General features: G+C 39.9%; 1 protein-coding gene across 2 annotated transcripts in view; it reads right to left on the bottom strand.

Annotated features, from left to right (window-relative positions):
* ctnnal1 (catenin (cadherin-associated protein), alpha-like 1) overlaps positions 1-25,462 on the bottom strand; it is a 57,501-nt gene that overhangs the window by 2,574 nt on the left and 29,465 nt on the right. Inside the window, exons 3-18 of one of the 2 annotated variants that reach the window (XM_008421804.3) lie at positions 16,730-16,917; positions 15,127-15,246; positions 13,719-13,808; positions 13,348-13,518; positions 11,405-11,605; positions 8,649-8,738; positions 8,225-8,383; positions 7,582-7,674; positions 6,422-6,572; positions 4,479-4,516; positions 4,323-4,373; positions 3,912-4,066; positions 3,032-3,080; positions 2,455-2,511; positions 954-1,073; positions 480-563 (exon numbers count right to left, since the gene is read on the bottom strand). In XM_008421804.3, coding sequence (XP_008420026.1) covers positions 480-563; positions 954-1,073; positions 2,455-2,511; positions 3,032-3,080; positions 3,912-4,066; positions 4,323-4,373; positions 4,479-4,516; positions 6,422-6,572; positions 7,582-7,674; positions 8,225-8,383; positions 8,649-8,738; positions 11,405-11,605; positions 13,348-13,518; positions 13,719-13,808; positions 15,127-15,246; positions 16,730-16,917 — 1,817 coding nt within the window. The remainder of the gene's footprint in view (positions 1-479; positions 564-953; positions 1,074-2,454; positions 2,512-3,031; positions 3,081-3,911; positions 4,067-4,322; positions 4,374-4,478; positions 4,517-6,421; positions 6,573-7,581; positions 7,675-8,224; positions 8,384-8,648; positions 8,739-11,404; positions 11,606-13,347; positions 13,519-13,718; positions 13,809-15,126; positions 15,247-16,729; positions 16,918-25,462) is intronic. The other variant, XM_008421805.3, reaches the window with a different exon arrangement.

Raw genomic sequence — 25,462 nt, forward strand, 5'->3', positions numbered from 1 at the left:
ATCATAGGAAAAAATTGCATAATATTTCTTTTCTTTTTTTTAATCTGACAATGGTGTGAGGATTTTGTTTGTAATATAACAAGTTACCTCGTATTTAATAAATATACTATACTATACTATTAAATAATACAATAATGAAACCCTGCTAAGGTTTCATTAAATATTACTTTGATGGTAAGATTTCAATTTTTCAATTTGTCTGGTAATGGGAATTGGTCATGTTGACCGTCAATCTTTTTTTCTAATATGTAAATGTAGCTATTTTTTTTCTTACAAAAGGACTAATTTCCTTCTGACAAAAAAAAAAAAATAACACATTCGCACTAAGATGAGTAAATCCAAACTTTTAAAAGTATAATACAATTTTCTACAAATGAAAGATGGGGACGTTGTTAAAATCCAGCTGTTGCCCTGAGGCAAAAATAATACCATTATATAAAAAAGGGCACTTTTACCTCAAGGCAGCATGTGGATGTTACCTTTTTATTTAGCTTATTACTAATGGGAAGGAGGGAGAGGACCACAGTCATGATGTTTCTGGTTGTCTGAATGGAAGAGTCCACCTGCAGACAAAGAAAACATCGAGTCATTATTTAATCAAATATGGAACCCGTATTTTATTACATAATAAAATATGTAACAATATAAGTAATTTGTCTTGTGTTGCTGCACACTGAGAATTCATTTGATATCCAAGTTTTAAAAATCAAAGTGAGGCTAACCACTGCACAGGTTAACCAATCAGATGTCAGAGTCTTATTTTACAAGCCAGTTACTAAATTAAAACCCTTTAGCAATCAAGATAACAACAGTGTCCTCATGGACCCGGTGACCTCTGTCTGAACCTGGTGTAAAATTGATGCTGTAGAAATTTTAATAGCAATGCTGTAATGCTGCACATTTCCTGAAAATAAACAATAAAATCAAAACCCCAACAGGTGTAGTGTGGCTACCTTCTGGAAGGTGGCAGTCTTGCCCTGTACGGGAGTTTTGGCCCCCATCTGCAGCTGTTGGCACAACACCACCAGTTTCTCCGTCTCTGTGATCACCACAGACTTTTCCTCATCAACCAGCTGGAACAGCGAGAATGAGACAAAAACAGTGGGAGAGAGAGTCATAGAGAGAGAGAGAGAGAGAGAGAGAGTCAGAGGTGTCTTTCACAACTGCAGATTTTCTATCTACAGGAAGGTCAGGTTGTATGTGTGAATTTACAGTGCTCTCTTTAGACAAAACAGGGAAAGATTAAAATGATACAGAAAATCAGAATTGGCAGCCCTAATCCATCAGCAACAGTGATGAACTGCCTTATTCGGTTAAGGCAACTGGGTTAATCCCCAGATCTACTTCACTTACATGACTGCAGTGACTTTTTTTTTATTGACAAAAGCACACAGCAGCTTGGTTTGATAGGGAGCTATCAGAACGTAGACGCTTCATCGGTAACACTTTGCCCCTTGATTATGACTTTGTTGAGAGTCAAGCACACGGCACCCCTCCTCCTCACATCCACACACGTGCACAGACGCGCACACCCCGCATGTGCTGCAGTGACAAATGACAGTCGTTAAAGCCTGTCAAAAAAGAGCCATTTAAATGAACTCGGAGGACGTGGGGAAGGAGTCGGTCGAGGGCGAGAGGAAGGAAGCCACAGAGGCTGTGTTTGTTGTGGGATCTCTGCTCTCGGGAGGGAAAGAGGTGTGCGACAGCCTTAATTTCCTGCTCTTGTAGTGTGATTTATAAGGCAGACCCAATAAGCAAGCAACGCCAGGCTGGGTGACGCGGCTGTGTGAAGGAGTGAGAGGTTAGAAGCTGCTCTCAGTGTATTTGACTTGGACTAGTCTACTAAAGTATCCTGGAACATGACGGTAAAATAATACGTTTGAAATATTAACGTTTTGTCCGCTTTAGGTTGAAATAGACCCTTGTGGCACTCCAGCTTCACACCGTTCAATAGAGACGGTGTGTTGTTGACCCTGTATTCAATGGTCAGTAACAATCCAGTTTGTATCTTTTTTTTTTCTTTTTTACAAAATAATTACACTGTATAAAGATCAACGCACTTGGCTTTCGTGTCATGACATATATATACTGATTAATTGTTAATATTACTAATTTAAAGTTACTGGGTTGATGAAAAGACCTGTTTCAAATGCTGTAAGAATCATGTTAATGCTGAGTTTTAGATTAATACATTGTGTGGGTCTAATCTGAGCTTTGGAGCGTTTGACTTCAGGATTATTGAGCTTTGTGCCTGAAAACTGGTGGAAAGAAAGTCAATCAATGCAATTCTTATGAAGTACGTTGAAGATGTTGGGTATTATAGAAACGGGACTGAAAGAAACGTAACACTAACCCCAACTCAGGCACAATAACGCTCACAATGACATTCGTGTGAAGAAAAACAATCGCTTTACTGTTGGTGCATCATTTACACTATGAGCCAAAAATATTTACCTGAGAGGAAAATGTACGAAGGGATGAACAAAGCTGAAGTCCCTCTTCTGACAGAACCTTAAAAACAAGTGGAAACTTGCATGAACACAAGAAAATGTTCATCTTTTTTCCAACGGCAACAAAGAAGCGAAATCGAAACATCTTGAAAAACTTTTTTTTCTTAGTTCTTCTTTACTGCATGCCTTCCTTTTTCTTCTCATTTCTTTTTCTCTTTAATCTCTTTTCATCCCAAACCGAATTAATCGTGAGTGATATATGGTGCTGTGATTTCACAAATGACTTTATGTTACTGGCACTGATCTAAGCTCAATATGATACACTCCTGCACCGAGCTGCATAGGCAGGAAGTTTCTACATCACCTTCCCAAGCAACATTAATACGTTTTTGACAACTGCTGTCAGATCTGAAAAGGGGTTAATGAATGAATAGCTGTGTGCATTTGGTGACCTATTGATCTTCCTCCTCAGTCTGGTAGAGTAACACATGCATTTATCTGCAACTTCAATAAATTGAAGGTGGAAAAAGAGAAGACGGGGAGGGGAGCCGGGGGAAGTCGGAGGATGTGGATGTTATTACCTCAGCTTGATGAAAAAGATCCAGAGTTGTCTTCAACAGCCCCTCCCCTCTGCGGTTTCATTAATAAAAATAATAACATGGATTAGAAAGACGGACAAGGACAAACTACGTTCAGCGCCACGAATAAAAAGTGTAAACAAATCACTATAATCCTAATATTGTGTCACCGTTTCCCGATCCTCAAAATGTGCTTTATAAATATTGATGGCTTGGGGATTGAGAATCTCATTAACACTAAACCTCAGAGGAGATTCATGTGGCTGCTTAGATTGTTTTTTTGTTTGTTTGTGCTTTTTTTTTTTTTTTACGATATATAATTTGGAAATGATTGAACCAGTTCAGCCAACTCCAGATGCAGCACCGTTTTAATTCATCTGAACCTCTTGTAAAAAAAAATGTGTCAAAAGCTGTGGAATAAATTAAATCTAGCAGAAAATTTAAATTCTGGTTTAGTAACACTACAAATTTTCAATAGATAAAAACAATCCCATGTCAAGAAGTCATCAGATTTCAATAAGCGAAATCTTAAGCTACGGTTTCCCATCTATTTTGGGTGTTTTGACACGCGTCGTTTGTCGAACGTAAAAGTCTCGTGATGTCTTCAAAGTACGTGCATCACTTTTGATGCACCTGTGTTGTAAAACGTTCTGCAGATCAGCCGAATGGACATAGCAGCGTCCGTTGGCTCCATGACTGGGCACATCACACACAGGACTCTGAAAAACTCTAAATAAGGATGGAGTTTTTCTAAAACTCAATGCTGTTTCAATGCACTGCTTCTTTAAAACATTGTCTTTTAGGAATTCTTATCTGCATTTTGTAGCGGTCCCAACAACTATGGGGACGGCTGTATACACTGTGCAAGAGTGTCGTTCGGTACCTCGTGAACAGGTACATGTTGTACGCCATGCTGGCGAGGCTCTGGCTCTGCCGCACTATGTCGTGTTCCTGCTCCTCCCATTTCTCCACCTCCGAGTCCACATCTGACGAGAGCAGACGGAGCTCCAGTCCCAGCTTGGCCATGCTCGTCTGCTCCTGCACCCACAGAGATGCATACACACGGCGCAACCGAGGTTGTTTAGGAAATGCAAATGAGTGTTTTCACTTGTAGGTAGCCTGCAATAAACTTCCTGCTGCTTCTTTTGGTAAAAAAAAAAAATGCAGCTAAGCAAAATTGCTGCATTTTCTGAAAAAAAAAAAAATCATCTCCAAGAAAGTGAGGCAAACTCTGTTGGTGATGAGTATGCTAGAAAACATGATGTGATTAAGTGTAGCGTGCAGTGAGTGCTACCTCTGCATCCAACTTGACAGCCTTGGCAGTCTTCAGATTAGCTGAGTGTTTCTGTGGAAAAAAATAAATAAATAAAATACAGCGTTATTAATCAAAAGGCAACACTCACCATTGCATCAGTAAAGCATTTATAAAGATGAACACTGTGATACACACCCCAGGTCTTGGAAGAGACAAATAGGACCTTTTGTCACCTAAAAGAAGACATTTATTATGATTATCTTACATTCTAATCTTGACAAAAAGGTGGGGGTATATGATATGGATGCATCACATATTTTATCACTATCTACTTTTTATGCACTTTTATCTAGCTCCATAAAGTTTATTGCCACAATTGTAATAAAAGACATGAAAAAAGAAAACATTATGGTGCCCATAAAGCATTTTAAGACATCGTTTTGGCTTGACGATAAACACGATCCTTGACCCATCATAGGGAGTGTTCAAATCATATAATGTGGATCATGTCAAACTCTCCACCATATTCCAGCATTAAAACAGCAGAGCATTAAAATGAGTTTTCTTCTTTGTATGGTAAAAAAAAAATAAATCAATGCTGTAAAGTGTTGTGAAAATATTTTTGCCCCCTTTTCAAAGTCTCGTGTCAGGCTGATTTCCCATCTAAATATTTTTTCAGAAAATGAACATATTTTTTAATAGCACACAAAATAACAAGAACAAATTCATAAAGCAGTTTTCAAATTATTCATTTACATTATTAAGAAGAAAAAAACAAACTAACCCGGCCCTATAGGTAAAAATGTAATTGCCCCCCCTTGTAAGGTAGAAAAAGTATTACGATTAACTCCATTTTATTTTCAATTCTAACTAGCACAAGTCGACTATCAAGTCTGATTACCGCCTGACCTGTGGAATCAAGAAATCACCGTCTGCCAGCATGAAGGAGGCCATAATGTTTAACAAAGCAACACATCCCACTAGGATCTAAAGATATTCAGGAACACGTGAAAAACGAAAATCATCAACATTTATCAGACTGGAAAGAGTTACAAAACTGTTTCCAACGAATTGGGACTCAAATGAACTACATTTAGAGCCATTATCCTTAAATGGAGAAAACGTGGGAAAGCTCTTCAAAAACATACGGCTGACTCATCCATGAGGTCTCAAAAGAACCCCGTAGAACATCTGAAGCACTGCAGGTCTCAGTTACCCCAATTAAAGTCTGTGTTCATGATTAAACAAAAAGAAAGTGACTGGGTAAAAATCAGAGATATAAAAAAAAAAGAGGTCTTGATTAGTACTGCTGGGAAAATATTCTGCGGACTAATAAGACAAAGGTTTAGCATTCTGAAAGGTGTCCCTTCGTTACAACTTTCATAAAACTAACACAGCGTTGGATTGGCTTTGCTCTTTGAGGATCTGACTGACATGATGCAACTGATGAAAAATCCTTAGCTATCGGAATATGACCTTTATTCGAAGATAAAAGGAAAAAGTTTCATTGTGACAATAAAGCAATGTGGGAATACTTTTTTCAACATTTAACTTTTTCTTGATAAAGATCAAACTTTAGATTTTAGGAACCTGCCCATGATTTGAGAGCTTCAGCTTCAGAACAATAAGCAAAGACACGCAGAGCAGAGAATAAACGAACGCATTGAAGTTCAAGGGCAGTGACGATAACTCTTGCTTAAAATACTCCCCACGTCATGTGATGATTCATTTTGGAAAAAAAAAAATAATTACAAAAATATATCCACACTGCTTGCAATGTTTCAACTTTCATTAATATTTCTGAAAGATTTCAAGGACAAAATGATTCATCTGAGCTTTAACAGAAAATGTTATTATTTCCAGCCGAAAGATAATCAGGCTGCAAGACCATCAGCTGTAGTCTGAAAATGTATTCGCTGGGGCAAAAACAAAAAGTAGTTCCTTTTTGCACAGTATTTGAAAAGGTTAAAACATTAAAAGATGGATTAGCACATAGATCCAAAAGGGAAAACTTCGCTAACGTCATTGTCTGTAAATTCTGCAGATTCAGATACAAGTTTCTGGATTCTGAAAGCAAAACAGCAACCAGCACAATTGCCCGTGTTTTTACAACGACCATCAACCAAACGTGAGCACACCTCGTCTTCCCTCGAAGACGTCGTTGATCTCTTTGAGCAGCAGAGCCATGTCACAGAGCTGGGAGTCCCAGGCCTCGCAGAACACCTCCAGGTTCTCTTTAGCAATCTTACTGGACGGATGAAGGGCCAGCGTCTGGGCAGCGGAGATGATCTAAGAGAGTGAAGAAATGTCACGATGTAACGTTTGCTGTTACGGTGGTAAGCTCAAATGCACAAGGAACCTTTTAGTGATCGGAGCAGACTTATTTTCATCTTGAACGCAGAAATAAAATCTCTTTCCTGAATTGTGAACACGCCACGACACGAGCCCCTGAAAACTCTCTTCGTTGTGGAAGTTGTTACTGATTGAGGAAGACTATTTTCGGTATTTGAAACATTTTTTTTTTTTAAATTAAGTGAGAGGAAGTGCATAAATTGTAAGTAAGTTAAGCTTGGCTCCCTCCCTTAGTTCATGTATAAAAACAAGAAGTATCTAAAAAAAATTACAATTCTTAGATTTCTGATTAATAATGTTACAATTTTACCTTATTTCATTCTCAAGAGCCCATATTGTGCATCGCTACGTCTCCTGAGCTGCATGCTTTGTTATACCCCTCACCTACACACATCCAACACATCCGCCGCCTACCGTGTTGTATTTAATTGCCAATTACCCTGTGGGCCACCCCTGCATTAGCCTAAGCGGACACAGACAGATATCACCAGCCCTGGCCTGTATACCACGGCATTATTGATTGGGTGACCCTTGAACTTAGGAGCTGAGTCATTACTGCAGCGTCGTGTGGAGCCTGACATTAGCACCGTGGGACAGGGACAGTCCACACTGCTGGATAATTACTGCCACAAATGGTTTTCAAGAGCAAATATAATTAGATATGCGATAGGCGAACAGCATGTTCTGAACGGATGTGAGGTGCAGAAGGCGCAGAGAGGAGAAGGGAAACATGTCTGCGTCTTTTCCTCACCACGATCGCATTCACTGGGTTAACGTTTACGTTCAAAACAATAAGTGATCCTTTGAGTTAGTCCCATAAGCAAAGTGTTAAATGGACAATGGATTGTTTAAACAGAGACAAAACAAGCTTCTTTCTGCAGTCGCAGCCACATCGCACCGAGATACAACACGACATCATAACGTACGGGGAAGTTTGTTACCCTACCTGTGGACCAATGACATGAAAGGTCTCCTCTGCGTGTATACAGGTGATCTCTAATGGCTCCGTCCCCGACACATGGCACAACAGTCTGCATGTCTGGAAACAAACAAGAGATTTAATCTCTTTTATTCGTCATAATAAATAGTTTATTAGAGAGGCAATGTAAGTGTACCCTATTTTTTGTCCTGAGGTTTTAATAATTAGGGCAGAATGGATATTTTTATTCTTCCTATGTAACTGTAATGTAATCTGGACATATGTGGGAAAAATAATTACCTCCCCAAAAAAGGAACTGGTTGAGCCACTTGGCTACTGTGTCCTATGCTACACCATCACACCGCAAAAAATAGTTGTTGTTTTTTTTAAGTTTAAATGAATGAAGTGGGTTTTGGTTGCAATCTAGATGCACAGGAACAAGGAGAAAATGGCTCTTTAGATTGTAAGAATTGCTGACTGGTGAAACAGGGAGTCGTGGATTACCAATTACATTTAATGTAATGTTTTAATGCATTTTTACAATATGGAGAATATACAGAAATTTGCTCTATACCAATGAGTCATTAAAACAATGAGCCAGACAAATACAATCCTAACTGAAACTTTCCGCGGAAACAAGAGTTTCCCCTTTGCTGTTGACCCCACCCACCTCCACCAGCTGCTCCTTCTGCTCGGTGAGCGTCCGCGAATACTCCGCCACGGCCTCCAGGTTCCCTTCGGCGCCGGCGGCTTTGAGGGCCCTCAGAGGCAGATGCTCGCCGTGAGCTTTCAGCAAGTCGGAGGCGCGGCCCACCGCCACCTTATGGAGCTGGGCGGCGGGGAATCGAGAGGACAAACAGCGGCGTGTGAGAGAAAACGAGAGAGAGAGACGAACGTGCTTGACAAACTCGCCTGGCTTCTGCTTTTAAAGAAAGCCGAGACGGAGAGACGGGCAGAAGTGACAGTGAGTTGACAGGAGCGGAAGAGGTGAAGCGTGGAAATATTGGAAAGAGAGGAGCCGAGCTACAGGCGCTGAGCAGCTCACGTCTCTGTGTCTGCGAGGGTCTTTAGCTTCGGAGGCAGGAGAGGCTCACCTCTCGTCTCAGGTCACCGATGCTCTGGCACGTCTTCAGGATGGCCACCTCCAGCTCCTCTGTGGCCTCTTTGGCATGGACAGACTGCTGCTGTGACGACGGGACACAGAGGAGGATAAACATGCGACACAAATGCAAACACACACACCTAGATGTTGATCTCACAGTTCAAAACAAAAAAAAAAATGAAATAGCGAACATTTGTGAAACACAAAAGGTCCGAAGCACTTCAGTTTGTAATTTTGTCCGACGAGTTAACTGAAGCCAAATTACGTAATCTACAAATACCACACAATTTTCAAAATTTTAGAGAAGCCGTTGACATAAAAACCGAAGCTAAAGTCGTCATTCACAGTCTTAAACCTGGGCAGTATGATAACATGCAAATATTATCCGTCTATCGTATAAGCACTGCAGCAGCCCCGTCTTTTCAAGTCTCCTCACGACCTTCAATTGGGGGGATTAGATGAGGCACTACAGTACAATTATGCAGCTGCGGGCTCTCTGTGCACACTGCTAGAAGTTTACAGAGAGGAAAAAAGCTGTGGCATAAAGGCTCATCGCATTTCACAAGTCTGTCACTTTTTGAGACCAAGGAGACTTCTGGCGACTGCAACGGAAAACTACGTTCCATTTCTGTGTTGGCTGACTGAGCTTTGGTAAGAAAAATAAATAAATAAATAAATAAATAAATAAATAAATATATATATGCATATTATTATTCAGGTGGGTTACTGTGCGAGGAGGCTAATGAAGAGTGCGTGAAAGAATGCTGTGCTTCCGTTGATTTCAGTCTGCAAGTCGAACGTACCGACAGCTGCCGCAGGAAAATGATGTGTGAAAAAATGTAAATAAAGCATTCTGTACATTTTTAGTTTTCATTCACAAAACCATTAAATGAGAAGTAGCGGAATACTCAGCGAGGATGGTAAAAAGCCCAGGTTCAGTTCAAAACCCTAATCTAAGAGTCTAGAGGCCAAGAAGCTGTAAAATTGTCTTATTTTGATTTTTGAATGGACATGCACTTATCAGTCGGTTCCGTCAACGATCTAAAATCCTAAGCAATCAATTGAAGAACAAAAACTATTCAAATATAAAAAGGACTTAATCTACAAAAAACAAATTAAATAAACTGCCCAAAATATATTCCAATAATTACTTTGATCCTGTAATAGGAAAACTATTCAGCTAAACTTTACCAGACTTTTAAAGACTGTAGAAAGCCTGTCTTATTTAGGGTGTGTGAAAAAGAATATTAATAAGAACAGCTTTTTCTTCCACTCCTAAAGCGACGCAAGTTGTTTACCAGCTTGAAAGCTAATAGAAAACTCATTATGGTTCAACATGCACATCGACTCTGTTGCTTATTACTGCTGTGAAATGTCAACAACACGGAAACAGCCCTTGTTGTACATAGATACATGCGAGTTATCTAAGCAACACCGTATACTCGACGTCACCATCGGTCTGGTGGCACATGATGAAAAAATGTCACCAATTTCCAGTTGGGACTGAGTTCATATTACTCAATTGGTGTCTAGTGAATTTGAAAGTGGTAATAAATTAATCTTCCATTGCAAAGTTGGAACTGAAAGATGTAGAACAATCTCAACTTTAATGTGAATACACTGATTTAGTGGGAAAAGAAACTACACTGTCCTGACTTTTGAAACAAATATCTTCCCACTATGCCCAATTTGTTGTTGTTTTTTATTTTGTTTTGTGCTGTAACAGGGATAGATAAGCAAACATTATATGTTGTGACCAAACGGAACAAAACGTCCCATTTCAAAGTTGCCGATAAGCATCTTTATGATTCAGAAAAAAATATTCTGCATTAAAGAGACAACAAAAAAATTATCTTTGTGAAACGTGTTCTATAAACAAATGGCATAAACCAACGCAAAAAAAAACCCCAAAACATTATACTGACAAATACGGTGGCAGTGTTTAAGGCACAACCTTAAACAGCCAATTCATACTCAAAAACCAAGGCTGCTGAATTACAGTAATTTAGCAAAAAACAGTGGGACAAAATTCCTACAAATTGACTCGCAAAAGACTCCCAGGTGTAGCGGGTGCTTGATGAAGAGCAATTACTTTTCCACAAAGAGCCAGGTTGGTTTTGGGTAACTTTGTTTCCTTAAATTCAATTATCATTCGAAAGCTGCCTTAGCGTTTTCTATGGTTATTTTTGACACACAAATTTGTCTATTTACTAAACAGAAAAAAAGAAATGTGCAGGGGGCAAATGTTTTTATGGCAAAGACTAGTTATGTACTGTGGTCCAGATTCTCACATATGTCCATTCTGTTTTAAAAAACAAAAAACAGCCTTTTTGTCAGGTCCACAGGTCCTAGCATCTTCTGACTCACGGCTGTCCTTTCTTGTTGTTTGCAACAGAGAAAATAGGAAAACTGCAACAATTGTTTTAGTGCAAGAGATACTTTATACATTTACAAGTTGTCCCCATATTTGTGGAGGGTAAAGCTTTATATGTTTCATTTTTTTTAAAATAACTTCTTATGAAGAAATCTGACTGATTCTGTCCACCGACTGACGCATTTCGTTCCCATCAGCAGCAATAAGGCCCCGTTTAATCTGGCTGAACGCATTTGTTGTGTGTTTTCAGTCGTCCAAATGATAATTACGCAAACGCGTTACAGTCGAGAAACTCTGTGTTTTCCCCTCACTCGGTTTCGTGCTGCTTTCCAAACACTTCTGCAGGTACGAACGCAAAGCCTGCGCCAACGTACCGCCTCGATCCAGGCGTGCACCAGCTGCTGGGTCTCCTGGCGGGCCAGCTGGCACACGCCGAGGATGGCCTGGCGCTGCTCGTGACTGGTGTAGGGCGAATCGGTGAAGTCCTCTGTGCGCTCCACCAGCGTCTCCAGCTGACCGGCCACAAACTGCGGCGTCGAAGAGTGCAGGTTCTCTCTGAGGCACTCGACGCTGCACTGCAGAGGGGGGAGCAAGAGCAGGGTTGTTATTTAAATAACATGAATAAAAAGGGCGCTTTTGTGTAAAAACAGGCACTTTTAAAAAAAACTTGTATGTAAAAAAAAAAAAAAACCAACCTTCTCACTACTTCTTCTTACTCAAAAAAAACCAACACAACTAAAGCTAATGCAGCCCCCCACCCCGCTCTTTTCCATTTTTTTATTTCTCTTTCTTCAACAAAGAGCTCATTTAAGAGCATCTGCTTACATGCTGAATGATGATCAGTTTTCATAACTTTTACTAAAGTTAGCCATTAAAATGCTGTGAACCCTGAATTAAAAGCAACGGCAATCTCAAGGCCTGTCATTAAATACTTTCCCTCTTTGAGGAGCTGCCCTCAAAGTGCTTTTACGCAGGTTCACTTCTTTCATCTTCCGGTGGAGAGAGATTGGATCAGCAAAGTGCAACGGAGGGCTTTTGTGGCGATTTACACGACTGTATTGACAGAATCACAAAGCGAGAACGTACCCGTCGCAGTTCTGATGGGTCGAGTGAGTCTCGTCTGAAGCTTCGACAAACAACGAATGCAAAAGTACCGGTAGTTACTCTGCAACCACAGTCTGCCTCAGCTTTCCCCCAGCCGAGTTTCCAACCACAAACTTCAATGTATTTTACTGGGATTTTATGTTAGAAAATGTTTCTACAAATTATAATCTGAAAACTGTGGCAAATATTTGTATTCGGTTTCCGTGAGGAAAAAAAAAAAAAATGCCTTTCACAGGAAATCTTTCGGGGCAAGTCTCTACTGGTTTTGTGCATCTGGAGACTGAAACTTTTACCCGGTATTCTTCGTCAAACAGCTCAAGTTCACTCAGTCTGGATGGAGAGAATCTGTGTGCATCAAATTTCCAAGCCTTGCAACAGAGTTAGGTTTAAATATGAACCGTGACAGGAACACTGCAGCAAAACAGAAATGCTTTGATCTAATCCACTCCGCTGTGTAGCTCTGGCGCCACATTCGCTGTTGTTGTCCTGCTGAAAGGTGAATCTGCTGCCTCCCTCTGGCTGCCTTTCCTCCAGTGTTGCCGGGATGCCGTGGCTAGGGGTAAGCGTTTTTCAAAAATATCTTTATTCTACACTAATTTTCCAGGATGTCCCACCTGAGTTGTCCCTCTCTGCAGCTCCTCCAGCGTTACCATAGGCTAGCTAGGCTGCTTTCCTGATTGACCAGACATCCTAAGCTGACCAGTCTTGCATTTCTTCTCTTTCCATATGATGGATTGAGCAATGCTTTGTGGGATGCTGCTGTTGGAACCTCAGGATCCTGTTTTGCAACCAAACTACGTTTTTCAAACTTCTCCACAGCTTCATTCCCTGACCAAACATGCGTTCCTTGGTCTTCGCGATGCTTCGATCATCGATATTCTCTAACAAAAATCTGAGATCTCTAGAGAACAGTTGTGTCGATATTTATATCGACGCAATCAGCTGCACCAGGGACAGTTTAAAAAAAAAAATGTGGTAGGAATCAAAAGTGTGCCACATTTTTAAGATCTTTATTTGCAAAGAATCTTGAAAACCCTGTTTCGCCCTGCTTCTCCTCTCATTGCAAAGTGTAAAAAATTTCAGTGTATATATACGAACGCATTTGTGAGTCGTCACTGTTTAATTCAAAAGTCCGGACAGTGTCTTTTCCAAACAATCGGATATCGGCCGAGCGACGCGACGCTCATTTCTTTGCAACAAAATGTTATTCTACCTTGAAGTCTTTGATGCTGTTGTAGATACTAGTAGGAAGGACCTTGTTCTCCCCACAGCTCCGCGCCTCGGTGACTATCTCGATGACCTGCTCCAGGGCACAACGCATTCGGTGGAACACGGCGTCTTTGTTGATCCTCGCCGACTCGCAGTCCGGGTGCCTGAGGCAAGTCTGCGGACGGGGTTGGATGTGAAATGTCAACCCATGTACCCTTTTCTTCTCTCTCTCTCTTTTGTATTTCTCTTTTACTTAATGTGTCTCGACTCAATTACCGCACACACCCGAGCATGTCGGAAACCTTGAAATTGAAGGGAGGTTTTAATTTTGAAGCTGGACATTATCAATAACGAATGACCTGAGGTCAGCGTTACCTTGGAGGCCGTGAGGAGCATCATGGTGCATTTCTCCAGCACTGCCCGGGCTGCTGCCATTCGCGCCTTCTTCTTCTCGTCTTTCAAGTCCTACAGCACAAATGCACGCACACACACACACACACACACGTACGCACGCACGCACACAATGAAAACGGATGCCTTTACTTTAGTAAAGACTTCTAACAACTCTCAGGGTGTCCAAGGGATATGAGGCGTAAAAAGGATCCTGCTCAGTCACCCAGATCTAATCTGGATTTTTCTGCAGGTTACACATGTGCAGATTTCTGGGCTATCTTTCTTTCTTTCTTTTCTTTTTTTTTAAGAGACATTACCAGAATATAAAAAAGAAACCCTGTTTGTGTCACTGCATGGATTTCTACATGGGAGATGCACAGACTGAATTCTACAGACACGGGATTTGAAAACAGCAGCTGAATCAACTCCTCTGCAGGCACTTTGCCACAGATTACAAAGACGATGTGATTATCTGTCATTATTTTTGCCTCTTCGCTCATCTGCTTTCAATAGCTGAAGAAGTTTTTTTTTTTCCTTTAAAAAAAAAAAAAGAAAGAAAAAGACACGTGCCTTTCCATGTGTGAACATGGGGAGTAAAGAGGGGGTGTAAATATGACACAAAAAAAAAGTGGCAAATGAGAAGAGGAAGCGACGTGACGTGCGTTTCAAAAACCTGAGCCCCCCGATGAAATTCAGACAGATGGATGGCGGATCCTCCCTCCCTGTCTGAATAACGCAGCCGCCGCATTTCACGTCGACTTCCGCAGGCATAGCGCTTTAGCTGCAGAGGCTGAACGTATGCATCAAAGTGGGATTAGCAGTCCTCTGACAGCACAAAAGTTTAGAACCCCCTTCAAGTCGGAGGGTGTTTTTCGAAGCACTGAGTGCAATGTTTTGTTTTGCAAATGTGCTGCAATGTGGCTGATGGAATGCGCCACGAGAAAGCACAGGTCAGCTCCTTTTGAGACTGAATCGTGATGTAAATATTCTTTGAGGAGCGTGAGTCACAGCTGACCTGTGAGTTGCTTCTTAAGACTGGCGATGCAAAATAAATATGGATACGTAAAGAAACTTTGCAGAAAGAAGCCTTTCCTGAGAAAGAAGTCTTATTCAATTGTTCAGATATTTTTTAAAATATGTAAATATTTCATGGTTGGATTATTGATTCCCCCCCCCCAGAGTGTGCTGCACTTCACTATGCAGACACTGCAGTTTTCAAAGTCCAGTGTTATCTCATAGATATAAATTCATGAAAAGCCCAGTTTGGTGCACGGCATTCACAACGAGGAGGAAACTAAAAGGGTTTTCAGACTTTACTTAAAATACTTGATAGGGTTTTCTTGATTAAAAGACCATAAATGTAATTTTAATAATTGCATTGCTCACTCACATTCTGTCTGTCTCCCGTGAGGTGAGCGAACTCCACCATCTCGTTGCCAAACTGGCTGAAAATCTGCACAAACTCCTGGAAGGTGCTGACTCTTTCCAGTTTGTCAAGTGTTACAAGAACCTAAAAGAAGCAAAAATGATCAGAGAGGTGAGATGATTAGTCAGTATGCGTCTCGGAACTCGTACTTATTAGCAGAGGCGGTTTCAGAACGGTGGAGGACAGATTATCCAACGCTCGCATAGTAACAAATGATCAAGATTAAAATTTGGGCCGTGGATGTGCTTTGCGAAAGTGTAAATAGCTGTGGAAACATATTTCACGTTTTGTCACATCGCCACCACAAAATTCTGTTTTTAACTAGAAATGTGTGTAACAGTTCAACACGAGGTAGCTCCTAAAAGGTAAATTAGAAAGAAAAGGATCACAAAAAACCAAACAAACACAGGATTAAATACTAAGCACACCTTTTCTGCTGCGTAACACAGCATCACAACTATAAATGAGCCATCAATTTAATTCAGGCATGTTCGAAAGGTTTTGCATCCAGTTTCAGGACACTCTCAAAGCATACTCACGTGTTCAAATGAAAAACATGAAAATACAATTTAGAATCTGTGGCAAACTCTCAAACATTTATGTCTACTGACACCGTCCACCCAATCTCAGTGAGCTTTGAATTGAACTAATTCTATAACTATTTGCCCAAAATTGTCAAAATCTGACATAATTTTCTCTCCATTTTAGAATCATGTACAACTTTGTGTTGCGTTGTCACAAGCATCCTAAGAAAAAAATACAGTGAAGTTAGCGGCGGAAACCTGAAAATGGAAGAAAGAAAAAATCCTGACAAGGTTATCTTGCAAGGATCAGTATTATATTTATATTTTTCATTTTAATTCCTGATATCATCACATAGATAAAATCCTAAATAAAGGGCTGCTGGATGGCTCAGTTGACGGAGCATGTCCACCATGTGCAGAGGTTGCCATGGGTTCAATTTACTGCATGTCTTCCCCTTCTCTCTCCTCCATATTTCCTGTCCATTTACTGTCAAATAAAGGCCACCACAGACTAAAAAAAAATCTAGTTAAACAGCCTAAAACCTCTACAACAGTCTATGTAAGCTGGTAAGTTAGTCGTTGAAGATTTGCAAGCCGGCAGGAACAACATACGGGCAGCAGCAACAGCTTTTATCTGTGCTGTATAAAGAGGAGGAAGAGATCTAATTGTGTTTGCCAGTAATGGAGAACAGAGGGCTGTCGACTGTCTGTCCGAACAAAGTAAACCGGTCATGATTAGGCCCCCCGTTTCCATTCTTGGCCCAGTCTGAAGCGACATCCATATCACACCGTCTGGCTAAGAGAACAGCCAGATATGAAAGAGAGAGAGAGAGAGAGAGAGAGAGAGAGAGACGGTCCCTGGCCGGGTGTTTTCATGTGGTCACTAAAAGTGCTGCTTCCCTCCAGGGTATTCTTTCAAAGGGGGGAACCACTGTTTACTCATCAGGAAGATAAAGGACTCAGGAGTGTTTTCCTTGTGCATGTGACTGAGTGGTTTGAAGATGCTGTTCAAGGCAGGCGCGTCTCATTTCGGCCAGCTTTACCTTATTGCGTGACGTGATTATCTGTTTGATGACGATGCGATCGGCAAGGACGAGGACTTTAGTGACTGACGAGAGGAGCAGGCGGGCGGCCTTTACCATCCCAGTCCTGTCACTGAACACCGTGACACGCCCGTCTGTCTGAGGCTGCATGGCTGACCCCACGTCTGTCAGCTGGGCTATGGCATCACCTAAGAAACAATGACAAAGAGGTCGAACCAGGATCACTGACAAGAATAGAAATGTATTAGTTTGTGATTAGTTTGTCGTTAGTTTGTCGTGTTGTTGTACAAGTTGTACAAGTATTGTACAACAATACTTGTAATGTAATGTTTTAAATGCATACATTTTCAGGTGAATCTCGGTAAATAGACTATCTGAGTAACCAGGCCTCCATAATCTAGTCTCTGGGATATTGATTAAAAACAAACAAAAAAAGGCAAAATTTAGTTGTATCTGAAAAGAGACAGTCACCTCATGTTTGTAGCAATCCTTGTTGTTTGCACACTTTTTTTCCACCACACATTTTCCGTCCACTCAACTTCCCATTATTTTTGCTTTTAGTGGGATGCTTTATATGTAGGCCAGTTGATTTAATTATACATTTTAATTCTCTGAGAAACTGAACTTTGGGTTTTCATTGCCTGTAACCCATTACCATCAACATTACAGAAATACTATAGAAACGTATCCCTCTCTGTGATGAATTAAATGAATTAATATAATATAACTTTCACTTTTTGAGTCGCATCACTGAAATATATATATATATATACATACATACATACATATACATACACACACACTTTTGAATACATTTCAAACTTGTTAAAATGCACCAGATGATGCCATTAAGAGTCTGTGGATTTGTTTCATTTTCTCCCACAAGCTGAGTCTGAATTCAAAACTGAGCTGGAGAACGTTCTAGAAACACTGGTCTTATCTTGCGTCTCTCTTTTCTGAAGTGTGTAATCTTACAAAGTCGACTGAATTTAGTGTCCAAAGCAGTAACTGGCAAGAGAAAAATTAAGAATTCATTTTTTCTGATCATAGTTAAATATATTATTATATCTTACATAAAATCCAGCAATAAAATGTAAATGAAACATGCATTTCTGGCCGAATGACCCCGACCTTACTTTTGCACAATCACATCAATCTAATCATATCACATATGCATCAGTCCAAGAGTGAATCAAAACCGAACTGATCTAAGGTTTGTATATTAACTTCATTGCACCTCAGTATATTCATATGAAAAGGACATTCTAGTTGAGATGAGAGCCGAATGCTTTAGCTTTCTCATCAGGAAGCATACTAAACCACAAACTTACTTTGTAGTGCAGAGCGATTTTGCAGTTCATAATTTTGCACTTCTCTAGGGCTTCGCAAAATAAAATAATAAAAAAGAAAGACTTTAAACTTCAAAACTACAATGGAACTTTTGAGTCGTAAGATGAGACGTTCTCCCTGCATTCCTTATCAAAACTGTGCTGCGAGACGGCTTTTGATTTATAAGTTGGTGCAGAAGCACTTTCAGACTGCTAACTTATGAAGCCAGTCACTAAGATTAGGAGAGCAACATCTGTCATCATAAATAACTTAAGAACTCGGATGACAAGCCGTCTCTTAGGGGGCAAAAAGTGAATGCAGAAATGCTGTGGAAACGTTTTTTTTTTTCCTTACTATCTTTTTTACTGTGTTTTTATGCTGTGAAAGCAGAACGAGAGCTGGCTGAGATTCTCAAACATGCAGTCTGGGCAGAGAGAGCCTTAAGGTTTGAGGGATGTGGAGCCTCTTTGTTTTTCCCCCGATATCATGAGATCTGGATCTGTAACAGGAAGGAGAATACAGGAACCTCCAAACTTTAGTAAGCTGGCAAGACAAAAGATGTAAACAGTAGTTAATAGTCGTCTAAACTTTTTAACTATTGATCCGACTTCAGATAAGGACAGGTGTAGGCGAGTAGTTATTTTTGTGGCCATTATCCGAATTACAAAGATCATTCGTCTCTGCCGTTTTTTTTAAAAAGTTCATCTGTTCTTGTCTTGCCCATTTTTAAGAGTAGCTCAGAGAAGAAATCATGAACCATGATGACCACTTAAAAATTCCTAGGACCTCTGACAAAACAAAAAATAAATATGCATTTAAAAATATATACCATTACATTTCATTGTTTACCCCACTCAACAGGGGTATTAATATCAAAGGTTGTATTTTCTAAAATTATGAGATTATCTCTTTTTTTCCTAATAAAAGAAGATGTTGCTTTAAGGATTTCTGCATATTTAGCTGTATAAATCAATACTTCTTAATGCCTTCTCTGTTGCATCACACAATAACGTTGAATTTTCTGCCAGTCGTCTCCTAGGGGTGATTTGCAGGTACTTTGAAGTCTGAATTTTCAAATTCAGATTCAGATTAAATCTACAATCCAATATAGCTGAAGCTGCTGCCTAAAGCAGCAGCTTCAGTGCAAAATGCAGCAAGCACTGTAGAAATAAAATGTTTACTTCGTCTTCTATAGGGTCTGTATTAAACCAGTTACACGTGTTGCAATGTGCATCACCATTTGTCAGCATGTTCATTTAATGCCCAAAGGTGTAGAGTGAAGAGAAATACACCATTATTCACTTTTCTTATCTTGGACACTTGGTGCAAAGAGCTATGTAAATATACTGGTTATGTAACGTGCAGACTAAACAAAGTTTAATTAGGGGCATGCCATAGCAATGCATAAGGAGAGCAGTACTGACTTGCGAAGCAAGTCAGTACTGCCTCCATGCATTGCATGGCAGGCACCTATTGTTCTACACCCAATAGAACGCCTCTTTATTAGGGGCATGCCATAGCAATGCATAAGGAGAGCAGTACTGACTTGCGAAGCAAGTCAGTACTGCCTCCATGCATTGCATGGCAGGCACCTATTGTTCTACACCCAATAGAACGCCTCTTTATTATTTATTATTCTTCCATCACCGTTAATGCGGCTCGTACCGCTGCGTGCCCACCCACAAAAGTGGTATCAAATCGTGCGGCTCGAGGCCGGCATTATTGCTATTATTTTTATTGGGGATCGGAGTTAAAATGATTACATAAATTAATAAAAACGAAAAAATTTGAGATTTTGTGTCTCACAGAATCAGTAATCTTTCTCTATGAAACACACACACAGGACTGTTTATGGCTGACTCAAAAACCCTTTTTAAATCCCCCTCACAGGCATAAATATCGCCCTATTGGTCTGAAAGTTGGTCATAACATAGATACACATGCATGCTCATGTACAATGTTTACAAAAATTTGCTAGGGCTTATGCTTTTTGTCAGGGTCCTTCAGACTGACGCCTGGTGTCTCCCAAGTATAGAAACTGTGTCTGAAGAGGATTTTCCCGCTCTTTGGCTCTCACAGCTGCAGGGGATTAATTACCATAGCAACAGAAGAACACAGTGTCTGGAACTGCAGCTCCCCAGGACTGCACTGTAGGGTTTACTGGTATTTACAACTGCTTGTGTTTTCAGCATTATACTACTGATTCAAGACTATAACCATTACACATATGTCCCCCATGTTAAAATCTGACATAAATAAGAATAAATAGTTGATTAAAAGTCTATGGACAGAAAATAACGTCGCTGCTCCTTTAAGGAACCAGCGGCACAGACGCAGCGCCTGCGATGCTACAGATCACAAACCTGACAGAGAGAGCAGAAGAGGATTCGTAGGAAAAGAGCGGTGATGCTCAGCAAGGCAGGTCATTAGCATTTGTACAAAAGTTAGCATTTCACTGTCTATGACTAGTGCACTAGCACTTTTACCTAAAGTTAGCTTTTACCTAATTTTCTCATTAATTAGACATGTTTAGTATACTGAATAGAGTAGTAAAATTAAAACAACATGGTCGTGTTGCTCCACATGCTACTGCCAGCATTTAAGCTAACATTAGCATATTGGCTAATTTTAGCTTATGCATCAATTCTAACATAATGAATGGTACAACTACAGTTTATTAAACATGCTTCTGCCTCTCCACAGGTTATTGACTACGTTGCAGCTTTCTTTAGCATTAATGCTAATTTTTAACATCATAGCGCTGCGTCAAAGCCGACGGGCACACTTTGGCATGCCCCTTTAAAATTTCTGCAGGAATTTTCTAGTTATTTATTATTCTTCCATCACCGTTAATGCGGCTCGTACCGCTGCGTGCCCACCCACAAAAGTGGTATCAAATCGTGCGGCTCGAGGCCGGCATTATTGCTATTATTTTTATTGGGGATCGGAGTTAAAATGATTACATAAATTAATAAAAACGAAAAAATTTGAGATTTTGTGTCTCACAGAATCAGTAATCTTTCTCTATGAAACACACACACAGGACTGTTTATGGCTGACTCAAAAACCCTTTTTAAATCCCCCTCACAGGCATAAATATCGCCCTATTGGTCTGAAAGTTGGTCATAACATAGATACACATGCATGCTCATGTACAATGTTTACAAAAATTTGCTAGGGCTTATGCTTTTTGTCAGGGTCCTTCAGACTGACGCCTGGTGTCTCCCAAGTATAGAAACTGTGTCTGAAGAGGATTTTCCCGCTCTTTGGCTCTCACAGCTGCAGGGGATTAATTACCATAGCAACAGAAGAACACAGTGTCTGGAACTGCAGCTCCCCAGGACTGCACTGTAGGGTTTACTGGTATTTACAACTGCTTGTGTTTTCAGCATTATACTACTGATTCAAGACTATAACCATTACACATATGTCCCCCATGTTAAAATCTGACATAAATAAGAATAAATAGTTGATTAAAAGTCTATGGACAGAAAATAACGTCGCTGCTCCTTTAAGGAACCAGCGGCACAGACGCAGCGCCTGCGATGCTACAGATCACAAACCTGACAGAGAGAGCAGAAGAGGATTCGTAGGAAAAGAGCGGTGATGCTCAGCAAGGCAGGTCATTAGCATTTGTACAAAAGTTAGCATTTCACTGTCTATGACTAGTGCACTAGCACTTTTACCTAAAGTTAGCTTTTACCTAATTTTCTCATTAATTAGACATGTTTAGTATACTGAATAGAGTAGTAAAATTAAAACAACATGGTCGTGTTGCTCCACATGCTACTGCCAGCATTTAAGCTAACATTAGCATATTGGCTAATTTTAGCTTATGCATCAATTCTAACATAATGAATGGTACAACTACAGTTTATTAAACATGCTTCTGCCTCTCCACAGGTTATTGACTACGTTGCAGCTTTCTTTAGCATTAATGCTAATTTTTAACATCATAGCGCTGCGTCAAAGCCGACGGGCACACTTTGGCATGCCCCTTTAAAATTTCTGCAGGAATTTTCTAGTTGGATTTAATATCATTCCCAGGTCAAAATTCTGGACTCCAGGATTAATGGAATCCACCCTTAGTTTTAAATCAATTCTCTGGGGGAAACCAATGGAGTTATGTGAGGCAACATTCTTATGTAATGCTATGCCAGTCTACTGCTTCCCACCTCTGGGAGTAAATTTACAATAACAGAGCCAACTTGACCCAAACAAAACTGCATGCTTTGTGGAGACAATTTTTCATGCTAAACACTTCAAAGCTAAGGAAAAAGCTTGTGAATATGCCAAAGATACTGAAATTTATAAACAACCGATCAAATTTCTCCAGGGATTCACAGTTTCCCTTTTTTTTTTCTTGTTTCTCATTTCTTATTTTTATCCTAAAAAAAAAAAAAACCTTAGATGCTTCCACTAAAGAGAAAACAGACTTTGGAATCAGATTGCAGAGTAGAGTCTGAAAAGGAAAAAAAAAAGCTCTGATAGCGAGAGGACGAGGACACAGGCTCTTTGATCACGTACTGCGTTATCACGTAACGCAGTTCGATTCTCTTCCAGGTCTGGCTGGTCCATTTTAGGAAGCAGCCCGGACAAAATGATTGTATCTGACAGGCTGCTATTTGGACCCAGTTCTGTTAACAAGTTAAACTTTGTAGCCGGGCTCAGAGGAGATTCTGTCTTAGTTCCTTGACTGTGCTGTGGTAGTAGTGCGGTAGAAAAGCCCTTTCTGCAGGATGCCAAATCTCACCAGTTATACCAATCAAGAGTCCAAATATTTGACTGGATTTATAAAGTGGAAAAGGCCTTTTTTCTTCTTCTTCATTTTCTAATGCAGTTTGTATTGTAGTTTAACTTTACTCTTATAATGATAATTGCAAAGAAAGGCTCAGATAGACAGATCAAATAAACATCAATCCCTTGCTAACTACCTCTTCTCCCCCCGCTGACTGTATAAAAGATAAAAAAAAAAGAACAAAGCTTATTCCTTTTGATCACGCAAGACGTTTAGATGTCAGATGGCAGGGAAAAAAAAGAAGTTATAATGAGCAATGGTTTAAAGTTTTTTTCAGGGCTACCCAAAGGCAGGACTCTGAATGGATCATTGTGAAAACTGGAGTAAATTAGTCACCGCAGGAGGAAAAACATGCATGTGTGTTAACACATGCACGAACAGTCAGCTTCACCTATGCACACACAGACTCACGAGAACATTTCCTCATCAGCCGACTCAACTCCTCCCGACAGCAGCCTCTTTGTTAGAGTTTTAGCCGTCATAACAAATCAGCGGTGTGAGAGGACTAAACGCTTTTTCTACACTGGCTGGTTCCCCCAGCGTTAACCTATTGTTATAATGTTGGGTTTAAAATCTTTAGCCACTGAGACGCTGTTTGTCCCCAACTGGAGGCAACTTCACACCGTTTCCAGTTTAAAAGGGCAGATTAAGAAACGTTGCATCTAAATTTGAAGTTTGCAAAACCTAAACCATGAATCTTCTTCCTGAGGTGTTAGCACAAATGCTAACCTGTGTTTTCTAACCATAATAGTGGCTCATTTTTTCCAGAAATGTAATAACGTAGCAAACAAAGCTTTGTTTAAAAGGCCCCTCAATTTTTACCTTGAAATGTATCCCATTGTGTAACAACTGTGCAAATAGGACTTGCAAAGACATTGAGCTTGGGAAATTTTTTCAGAGTATGTGAAGATAAATATTTACCAAAAATGGGGTAACATTATGTTTGCCCACTTTATTAGACTAAGTACAACATCCATAAGACTGAGCCACATTTTTAAAAGTCAACTTAGGACTATTTAGTCCCTTGCTGGGACTAAACAAAAACATACTCTGGACAGGATCCATTTGTATTGGAGTGCAAATGTTTTTCAAAGGAAGTAGAAAAATAGTAAGAAAGGAAGAGGCGACACCATGCATAGAGTGGGTAAGTGTCTTGATTGCTAAACTTTTTGTCCTTGTAACTTCCCTTTTTGTACCACCCCACCTTCCTGCTGGCATCCATGTACATCCCTGTACACACAAGAGTCCCTGTGCTTGTGTGTGTGTGTACAACTACAAAAGAAAAACTCAAAGTAATCTAGGGCATTAGTTCTTTTTTTTTTGCATCTTACAGAAAGACATGACGTTCTAAGAAAATAATGCTTCCTCGTCACCTTTCTGCATATTTAGAACATATTGATCATCAGATAAACCTGGAAGCCACAGATCTTTTCAACAGGTGGAAAAATGTGCAGAACAATGTGCAGAACAATGTGCAGCCTGACAGATGTTTTTCTTTGTTTTTCAAAATCAAAGTTTACATGAAAACCTAACCTGACAACTGCACTAGATAATAAAAACATAAGCTTATGAACATTAGCGAAACGGGACCCACATATTTACACAAGATGTTGTAAGTCCATCCATAACTGTGCACATCATGACCTTGACATTTTTTTACTTAAAAAAATTAAAGATATTTTTCGCATTTTTCATCACTTCCGTGTAGCAGGAATCAAATGTTTACTTGTTTTGATGATTTGAATGGCATTTTTTTTTTCAGTTTTGCATAATTTTTTTAGAGTTACTGTTTTATAAATGTAATCATTATTAAAACCTGGACTCTGACCAAACTCTAAGGGGCAAACAAAATATTAACAAAAGGTTTTTCGCCAAAATGATTTTGGTGCAAATACAGCAAATTAACCAAACATGACTTTCTACAAGTATTTACAATAGGAGATTTAAAAATAAATATTTGGGTCATCCCAATACCGAAAAACTTTCTTTAGACAATCTGCCCGATTCATTTAGGATGATGCTAAATCTGTCAATCTCTGCCTCCCATCCGTGTTTCTGATGAGAAAGGAACAAAATGCACTTAACAGCTGCTTTGTATAAACTTGACTTAAAAAGAGACATCCAATACAAATGCTTTGGGGGTTTTTTCCCCCCTCAATTTAAATCTAACAGGTTGATATTTCTTCAGGTAACAACCATTGTCCAATAACCTTCAATTATAGCCCATTATCCATGTAAAGGCAAATTAATTTCCTCTTCTACACAACACCCCAGGGTGCTGCAGCTGCTTTTCTCCCCCCCTCGCTTTCATCCCCAACTCAATAACCACAATGTCTTTAGAGCACTCTGGAGGTCTTCTGGTGTAATACTGGGTGACAGCTCGGTTGTCCAGACTAATCGAAATTTGCTAAAATTTGATAACACTGTGAAGCCTGAAGGTGACGTGTCTAAAGCTTTATGAAACTGTCACACTTTGGCTTAGCAAAACACTGATGAGCAACTCTTAGCTTACCGAATGGTCTGCTCAGCACAAACTGTCCAGAAAAGCCCCGAAATCTCATAAAGCCTTTTTGTGCTTACAACAAAAAGATAGAGCGTTATCTAAA

This window comes from Poecilia reticulata, chromosome 11 (genome assembly GCF_904066995.2).
Source record: "Poecilia reticulata chromosome 11, P_reticulata-male-v2, whole genome shotgun sequence".
NCBI lineage: Eukaryota > Metazoa > Chordata > Actinopteri > Cyprinodontiformes > Poeciliidae > Poecilia > Poecilia reticulata.